We start from the raw sequence: 10,000 nt of genomic DNA on the forward strand, positions 1-10,000 counted from the left end.
GAGCGAGAGAGAGAGAGATGGCAGAGTTAGAGAGACAGAGAGAGGGAGTAGGAAGAGAGAGGGACAGAAAGAGTAGGAGGAAGAGTACATGAAAGTGGATTAAACTCAGTGCTGTAGATCTGAGACAGGCTGATCCAGGATTGTGACCCAGAGCCGAGCTCCAGAGGACACAATGTTCCCCTGTTAAGAACCTGCCCTCGCTTAACCCTATTGGGGCTCCATTTGTCACCCAGCATCCCGTCCCTGGAACTCCCCACTCCATCCCCCCAGTCATAGCTCTGCTGATTTGTACACAGCAAATTCTCCAGTGTTATATCAAAACTGAGAATGTTAGATGAACACTGAAAGTGTGGACTTGTATAGACACTGGAAAGTATTAAATTAACACACTACTTAGTGTAAAACCTTATTTCCCAGAATGCCTTTTCGAGTTACTTGTAGAGTTACCACCCAGGACAGTATTTGTTAGTGACAGAGACATCAGTGTTGCATTAATCACTTGTCCTTGGGACGTTACCAAGTGAGATCCTGAGCGAATATGTTATTTTGTAGGTCTTATAATTTAACACAACACAATATATATTTCATAAGGCCTTTTTTTTTTTATTATTATTTTTTTTAACCCCCTTATTCTCCCCAATTTTGTGGTATCCAATTGTTAGTAGTTACTATCTTGTCTCATCGCTACAACGCCCGTACGGGCTCGGGAGAGACGAAGGTCGAAAGCCATGCGTCCTCTGATACACAACCCAACCAAGCCGCACTGCTTCTTAACACAGCGCGCATCCAACCCGGAAGCCAGCCGCACCAATGTGTCGGAGGAAACACCGTGCACCTGGCGACCTGGTTAGCGTGCACTGCGCCCAGCCTGCGACAGGAGTCGCTAGTGCGCGATGGGACAAGGATATCGCCTGCTCGCCAAGACTGTTATCGCACATTACATATTCTAATCAAATCAATTTGACTTCATTTTTTGACATATTGCAACAAAGTGGTTACTATTAGGGCTGTGGCGGTCACAAAGTTCATTAACATAAACACATTTATCCTCTCATGGCTTCCAAACATAGCCTCTCCTGGCTTCCATTTTAAAAAGGAATATATCCATATAATATAGCCTAAACCTTTACAATACATCCATTATTTATTTTAGACAGGTCTAAAGAAGCATGACAGGAAGAAAATGTAGTCTATTTCAGAAGAACAGAATAACATACTCTGAGTTGTCCTTATGTTAGGTCCTGATCTGGCTATGCCAAATGGCTGTGGGCTACACTAGTTCATTTACCAGACGAGATTTGCTTAGAATTCCGTGGCATTATTTCATAGTATGAAGAATAGAATTAAACAAAGCTGAATAAAATATAAATATTGGCTGCAAATGATTTGAGGGTTTGCACATGTTGCTATTCTGTGTTGAGCTGTTAACAAAGAAACATGTACTCCTATAACTCCTATAGAGACAGAGTTATTAATGCAACTTTAGTTGTTTTACAAACGTTGGGCCTTATGTTTCGATGTTTAATACATTGTATAAGGCTGCATGATGAAAGACTAATGATGATTTGAAAAAAAGTTGCTTGAAAGGCATGAGCTCTGATTTGTTTTTTTTTGCGCAGGCTGCACGCACTCCAATAGTCTCTCATTCACAATTTGACAAGCACTTTATAATGCCTCGAATTTCACTGTGGCATCCCCTTTGTGGTGGTAATGCACCCCTAAAAAAAGACATGCCTTTTGCGGCCCGGAGTGCTGCGTTGTGCCCTTCTCCCGGAGTGTGCTGCGTTGTGCCCTTCTCCCCGAGTGTGCTGCGTTGTGCCCTTCTCCCCGAGTGTGCTGCGTTGTACCCTTCTCCCCGAGTGTGCTGCGTTGTGCCTTTCTCCCCGAGTGTGCTGCGTTGTACCCTTCTCCCCGAGTGTGCTGCGTTGTGCCCTTCTCCCCGAGTGTGGTGCATTGTACCCTTCTCCCCGAGTGTGCTGCGCAATCGGAAGCGCCTCTCGCTCACATGGCTCTCTATCATGTGATCTTTCTCACAGGCTACAAATGAAGACACATCAGGGACGCAACTGCGCGCGTCTTTATCCAATTCCGAGGCGCATATTGGAAGAACTGTCCCCATTTACTTTTCGTCAGCCAACAAGATGAGTAGGACAAACGAAAAGCAATAGCCTATTTAAATCTATTATCCCCCATAGTACAAAAGTCGAACCTATTCTATTCTGTATGAGAAATACATATTCCAAACATAATCTGGGACAGTTGTGGGATGTGAGAGATCCCAAATTAACACAACCACTAGCATGAAATAAACGTTTATGAAATGTGGATGACACAACAGATCAGACTGTTTTGCTTAAAATGTTTGATAAACTGTTAGGCTATTTCTTCACATTATAAGCATAGCAATGTGCACATGGTAGCAGGCTATAAACGCGAATGTTCCATTAGCAGAAAACACAACTTCCATATATTGTGAAAGTGCATTCTTATGGTGGAAATTTTTATAACATATTTTCCCCAAACTTGAAACTTAAGCCTGCTTATACAGTTGAAGTCGGAAGTTTACATAAACTTAGGTTGGAGTCATTAAAACCTGTTTTTCAACCACTCCACAAATTTCTTGTTAAACAAACTATAGTTTGGCAAGTCGGTTAGGACATCTACTTTGTGCATGACACAAGTCATTTTTCCAACAATTGTTTACAGACAGATTATTTCACTTATAATTCACTGTATCACAATTCCAGTGGGTCAGAAGTTTACATACACTAAATTGACTGTGCCTTTAAACAGCATGGAAAATTCCAGAAAATGATGTCATGGCTTTAGACGCTTCTGATAGGCTAATTGACATAATTTGAGTCAATTGGAGGTGTACCTGTGGATGTATTTCAAGGCCTACCTTCAAACTCAGTGCCTCTTTTCTTGACATTATGGGAAAATCCAAAGAAATCAGCCAAGACCTCCACAAAATTGTAGACCTCCACAGGTCTGGTTCATCCTTGGGAGCAATTTCCAAACGCCTGAAAGTACCACGTTCATCTGTACAAACAATAGTACGCAAGTGTAAACACCATGGGACCACGCAGCCGTCATACCACTCAGGAAGGAAATCCATTCTGTCTCCTAGAGATGAATGTACTTTGGTTCAAAAAAGTGCAAATAAATCCCAGAACAACAGCAAAGGACCTTGTGAAGATGCTGGAGGAAACGGGTACAAAAGTATCTACATTAAAACAAGTCCTATATCGACATAACCTGAAAGGCCACTCAGCAAGGAGGAAACCACTGTTTCAAAACTACCATAAAAAATCAAGACTATGGTTTGCAAGTGCACATGGGGACAAAGATTGTACTTTTGGAGAAATGTCCTCTTGTCTGATGAAACAGAAATAGGACGGTTTGGCCATAATGACCATCGTTATGTTTGGAGGAAAAAGGGGGAAGTTTACAAGCCGAAGAACACCATCCCAACTGTGAAGCACAGGGGTGACAGCATCATGTTGTGGGGTTGCTTTGGTGCAGGAGGGACTGGTGCACTTCACAAAGATGATGGCATCATGATGCAGGAACATTTTGTGGATATATTGAAGCAAAATCTCAAGACATCAGTCAGGAAGTTAAAGATTGGTTGCAAATGGGTCTTCCAAATGGACAATGACACCAAGCATACTCCCAAAGCTGTGGCAAAATGGCGTAAGGACAACAAAGTCAAGGTATTGGAGTGGCCATCACAAAGCTCTGACCTTAATCCTATAGAAAATGTGTGGGCAGAACTGAAAAAGCGGGTACGAGCGAGGAGGCCAACAAACCTGACTCAGTTACACCAGCTCTGTCAAGAGGAATGGGCCAAAATTCACCCAACTTATTGTGGGAAGCTTGTGGAAGGCTACCCGAAACGTTTGACCCAAGTTAAACAATTTAAAGGCAATGCTACCAAATACTAATTGAGTGTGTGTAAACTTGTGACCCACTGGGAATGTGATGAAAGAAATAAAAGCTGAATTAAATCCTTCTTTCTACTATTGTTCTGACATTTCACATTCTTAAAATAAAGTGGTGATCCTAAATGACCTAAGGGAATTTTTACTTTGATTAGTGTCAGGGATTGTGAAACACAGGAATTGTGAAAAACTGAGCTGAAATGGATTTGGCTAAGGTGTATGTAAACGTCCAACTTCAACTGTATATGCCAGTTAGTCTCTATACTCTACACTCTCTATACTTGTAAAGCTGATTAATGTGCTTAATTTTAAGAAGTTATTTGGCTGCTTTAGTTGTGATACAAACCTTATTAAATATAAGCAATGTGCTTAATATTAGGAAAGTTGAGAAATACATTTCATAGGCCTATTCTATAGAAAGCTGATGAGATCCTCCTCTTTCTATTAGCGGCCATCACTGTTTCTCCTTCAACGTCTAGCCTATAGAAATGTTGCACAACATGAGCTCATGGGCTCTCATTAAGTGTTTGATTCGATTTTCAAAACATTTGCATTGATGTCAGAGGGATTAGAGGGACAATAGAGTGCTGAGTACCAGGCAATTAGCAAGTTTGGTAGGCTACAATGACCATCAGCAGCATCAGAGTTTGGAGAAGCCTAATTAACATGACTCAACAGTCACATGGAATTTGACTGCCTTCCTGACTCATGACCAACAGCCCTAGTTAGTCTCTTATTGGGGAAATCACAGTGGAATTTGCATAGGTTTCTAAGAAATTCATACATTTCTGTAAGCTTCATGAATTCTACAAAAATGGCAGTGTTTGACCATGGCATGTGATTACAATTCAACAGAACAGATGAACAGGAATGACATTTACTCTCATGGGTGGTCAAAAAAACTCCCTGAAAGCCATGCCCCTACTAAGCCAAGCAACAAACCAAACTTGCTTTTTTTAATGTATAAATAAAGAACTGACCCAATGCCTGCAACCCAGTAGTTGGGTCATTGAAACAACACATATTTGTTGGTGTAAGGCCTCAAAATAAGGCATTATGAAATACATATTGTATTAAATGTTTATATTTTATACAACGGGGGTTTATTCCTGAATGCTGATTGGTTAAAACCGCATGCCCAGACAGTATCTATTCTACAAGTTACCACCGGCTAAATCTATGACGTTAAAATGCCTATTTACTCTGTTCCATTTGACTGGACAATCCACTGTCTCATCAGCCCAGCCAGGCAACTTGATATACCCTATAAAAAGCATCTAGACATTATCTCACATTTCTTTTCAGACTAACATTTCGTTTTCAACAGCGGAGATTTGTATAAACTTTGCTGTCTGTCTCTCCGAAATTTGCAACATTGTTTCAATATTCAAATTCGATCACCAGCTGTCCCATAGTAATGAATGTGTCAGGGTCAGGACGTGACAGAGAGGCAGGCATCTTTTCTCAGCCAGTTGAAATCATGCATAATTTTAATTTTATTTTTTCAGCATAATTTTTTATATACATACAAAGAACTATCAATAGAAAACAGGTCCAATTAAATGATGTGCTGCTAGTTTGCTGTCTTTCCAGCTTCAGTTAGAAGTGATTCTTGTGTTAGCTGTGTTGCTGGCTAGCTCCTCTGAACAACAGTGTCCTGAGGAGAGAGCACATTAAGCCAGGCAAAATTCTGCCTCATTAGCTAATTGTTACAGATGTATCCAAATAAATGTAACTAAAAAACAGCTTAAACAAATGCAAATTCAGCTACTTTGCTGTTATTCAGGCTGCACTGTTTGACTTGACTGTAAGTTAGCCATAGTTGGCTAGCTAGCAAGCAAGGGATAAGAACATGGCCAGCCAGTATGGCAATGGAACATTTCGAACCAACAACTGGGTCGCGTCCATAGATACAGAAAAAAAAGACTGAACGACTGGGTTGTGTCTCTGGCAACCGAACTGATAGATCTGTTCGGTCAACTGGCAACCCCAGATTAGAACAAAACAAATGTCCCACCTTTTTTTAACCAGGAAGGCCAGTTGAGAACAAGTTCTCATTTACAACTGCGACCTGGCCAAGATAAAGCAGAGCAGTGCGACAAAAACAACGACACAGAGTTACAAATGTACAATCAATAACACAATAGAAACATCTGTATACAGTGTGTGCAAATGAAGTAAGGAGGTAAGGCAATAAATAGGCCAATAGTTTATATTGTGGTGGTATGAAATAATATGAATAAATTAATCAAAATAACAGTGGTAATGCCCAAGAAGCCAGTGTTCAGAGGCTATATTGACAGATTTTGCCAGCCCTCAACTTTGTCTCGGGCCTAAGAACACCCACTCCAGTATTTCCTCCAAACACCGGCTTCTTGAGGATTACTACTTAAGCAATGATGACACATTCATTTAGGAACTTTCTTACTGAAGTCCCCAGGGTAGAAAATGGATGTATGCAACAATAATCTATCTGTCAATAATAAATTCAGTCATGGGTGGTAACTCTAAAATTCACTTGAAAGGCAAGGCATTCTGGGAAATATGCCAATAAAGCTTGAGTGTTAATTCAACACAGTTTAATGTCTATCCAGGTCAACACTTTCAGTGTTAATGTAACCAACTAGATCTCACAGTCTCACGTCAGAATTAGACGTTCATCCATGTTTCTCAAATTCAACATTTTGAAATTGTTCCAAATTTCAAAGTATTTACGGTTAAGTTCAGCCATTAACTCCAAATGTTTAAGGACAGGGTTAAGAGTTTGGGATAGGCTTAAAACAAAAATCTCAAAATTAACTTTTGATCACTGGATTCAAACACCAGAGGCAGATGATCGTAACTTCAGAAGGATCTGCCTCTGGTCCCAAAGGTTACACATTCAAATCCAGCGATAGAACGTTAAACTTAACTCGACTTAGTAAAACATTAGATAGGATGATGGTTCCCCCTGACTTAGTAAAACATTAGATAGGTTGATGGTTCCCCCTGACTTAGTAAAACATTAAATAGGATGATGGTTCCCCCTGACTTAGTAAAACATTAGATGGAATGATGGTTCCCCTGACTTAGTAAAACATTAGATAGGATGATGGTTCCCCTGACTTAGTAAAATATTAGATGGGATGATGGTTCCCCTGACTTAGTAAAATATTAGATAGGATGATGGTTCCCCTGACTTAGTAAAACAGGAATAAATGGTTCAACAGTAAAACAGATAGGATGATGGTTCCCTGACTTAGTAAAACATTAGACCCTCTCTGACTAGTAAAACATTAGGGAGATGGTTCCCCTGACTTAGTAAAACATTAGATAGGATGATGGTTCCCCTGACTTAGTAAAACATTAGATAGGATGATGGTCCCCCTGACTTAGTAAAACATTAGATAGGATGATGGTTCCCCTGACTTAGTAAAACATTAGATAGGATGATGGTTCCCCCTGGGAGAAAACATTAGATAGGATGATGGTTCCCCTGACTTAGTAAAACATTAGGGAGATAGTTCCCCTGACTTAGTAAAACATTAGATAGGATGATGGTTCCCCCTGGGAGAAAACATTAGATGGATGATAGTTCCCTGACTGGGAAACATTAGATAGGATGATGGTTCCCCTCCCCTAAAACATTGGGAGACAGGTGTCAGTGTGTCAAAAGCGAGGGTGTGGACATGTCACCCACAAACACATATGGGAGAAACAAACATTAGGTGTTCTGTATTGAGTTGCACACCTCCACCCCCCACCTCAGAACAGCCTCAATTGCGGAAATGGACTCTACAAGGTGTCACAGGTGTGTGTGTGCGTGTGACATACCCCACAGTTGGGAGAGGTGTCCTTTGGGTGGTGGACCCTTGAGGAGACAGGTGTGTGTGTGCAGCGGCACCTACCCTTGGGAGACAAATCTTTTGTCTTGACAAACATACATACACAATCCATGTCTCAATTGTCTCAAGGCTTAAAAATCCTTCTTTAACCTGTCTCCTCCCCTTCTTCTACACTGATTGACGTGGACTTAACAAGTGACATCAATGAGGGACCATAGCTTTCACCTGGAGTCACCTGGTCAGTCTGTCATGTAAAGAGCAGGTGTTCTTATTGTTTTGTCCACTCAGTGTACAAGTGCCCACTGCCACGTTCTCACTGACGAATGAGCTAGATGACACGGGGCGGTGAATGACTGTGGGAACTCCGGAGCATTGCCTGACTTTGTGTTCGGTCTTGCACAGTCACGAAACACATGCACACAAACACACCTGCCAGCCAGTGGCAGTGATAAAGTAGTCTTGCTGTAGCAGGGCAGGAATAAATGAGTTCAACAGTAGCAGTGAGATTACTCTTTGTAGACCTACACCCTCTCTGGCTATCCTTGGGAGACAGGTGTGTGTGTGCGTGTGCGTACCCTTGGGAGACAGGTGTGTGTGTGCGTGTGCATACCCTTGGGAGACAGGTGTGTGTGTGCGTGTGCGTACCCTTGGGAGACAGGTGTGTGTGTGCGTGTGCGTACCCTTGGGAGACAGGTGTGTGTGTGCGTGTGCGTACCCTTGGGAGACAGGTGTGCGTACCCTTGGGAGACAGGTGTGTGTGTGCGTGTGCGTACCCTTGGGAGACAGGTGTGCATACCCTTGGGAGACAGGTGTGTGTGTGCGTGTGCGTATCCTTGGGAGACAGGTGTGTGTGTGCGTGTGCGTACCCTTGGGAGACAGGTGTGTGTGTGCGTGTGCGTACCCTTGGGAGAAGGGCGGGACACCGCCATGGGAGATAACAGTACACCACATCATCAGCAACACTGGTAGTTTGTAATTAACCGGATGAAACAATGTATTGATTACATTCATGTATGCAAGTTATTTTGAGGCAGGGCATAAATATGGCAGTGCTGGGTTGGTTGTTTCATGGTCCACACACACAAACACACACACTCATTCAGTACCTTGTCCCACTGTCTGTCTCTGTTCAAAGCGATGATGACCATGGAAGGGTTTGTCAGGTAACCATCACTATTAAACGACAGGTCCTTACGCTCCCATGTCACGTTCAGCATGTGTCTAGAACACACACAAACACACACACAAACACACGTTCAGTATGTCTACTGCTACGACAAACACACACACACACGTTCAGTATGTCTACTGCTATGACAAAACACACATACACTTTCAGTATGTCTACTGCTACGACAAACACACACATACGTTCAGTATGTCTACTGCTACGACAAACACACACATACACGTTCAGTATGTCTACTGCTACGACAAACACACACATACATGTTCAGTATGTCTACTGCTACGACAAACACACACATTCAGTTTGTCTACTGCTACGATAAACACACACACACATTCAGTTTGTCTACTGCTACGACAAACACACACGTTCAGTATGTCTACTGCTAAAACAAACACAGACACTCAAACACAGAGCGAGGGGGTGTGACCTCACACTCACCTGAACAGTGTGTTGTTGTTAATGTGTGTAACTGGTGTGTTGCAGTCGCTGTGTCCCTCGGGAACGAACCCCTGATGCCTCTTGAAACTCTCCGCCCCTTTGGCCACTATGGCCACTCCCTCTCTGACCCGTTGCCTAAGGCTCTTCCTCCACTGGTCGGTGATGACGCCAATCACTCCTATGGGGAAGCTGCTAGGTGAAGGGCTCTCTGTGTTGCCCAACGCGAGGGAGGGGAGGATCCAGATGTAGCCAGGCCCCAATAGACCCACCTCCCCTGCTACCTGGAACAGGTACTGGGCCTCTTCATGGGAGCAGTAGGCTACGAGTACCTGGGAATCAATCTAGAGGAAGAGACAGATATGGGAGTGTAGCCAGTATCTAATATTAACCTCTGACATCTAAGCCTGTGGAACAGTTATATCACAACCCTTAACCCTTGACATGAATAGACTGCACTCGATAGTGCAAGGGAAGACAGGCTTCCCTAAAAAAATGAACAAAGAAAAATAATAAAAAAACATATATTCAATCATTTATCTTTCGTCTCTCTGTGTTTCATAATTGTCCTTCAATTCGCAAGAGGCTGAATATATCTCACCAGA

At 42.4% G+C, this 10,000-nt stretch overlaps 1 protein-coding gene across 1 annotated transcript in view; it reads right to left on the reverse strand.

Annotated features, from left to right (window-relative positions):
- Positions 1–10,000, reverse strand: part of LOC115107175 (glutamate receptor ionotropic, NMDA 2C-like) — a 60,616-nt gene that overhangs the window by 19,750 nt on the left and 30,866 nt on the right. Inside the window, exons 6-7 of the mRNA XM_065007876.1 lie at positions 9,399–9,739; positions 8,875–8,989 (exon numbers count right to left, since the gene is read on the reverse strand). Coding sequence (XP_064863948.1) covers positions 8,875–8,989; positions 9,399–9,739 — 456 coding nt within the window. The remainder of the gene's footprint in view (positions 1–8,874; positions 8,990–9,398; positions 9,740–10,000) is intronic.

The sequence above is a fragment of the Oncorhynchus nerka genome, linkage group LG23, assembly GCF_034236695.1.
Source record: "Oncorhynchus nerka isolate Pitt River linkage group LG23, Oner_Uvic_2.0, whole genome shotgun sequence".
Lineage (NCBI taxonomy): Eukaryota > Metazoa > Chordata > Actinopteri > Salmoniformes > Salmonidae > Oncorhynchus > Oncorhynchus nerka.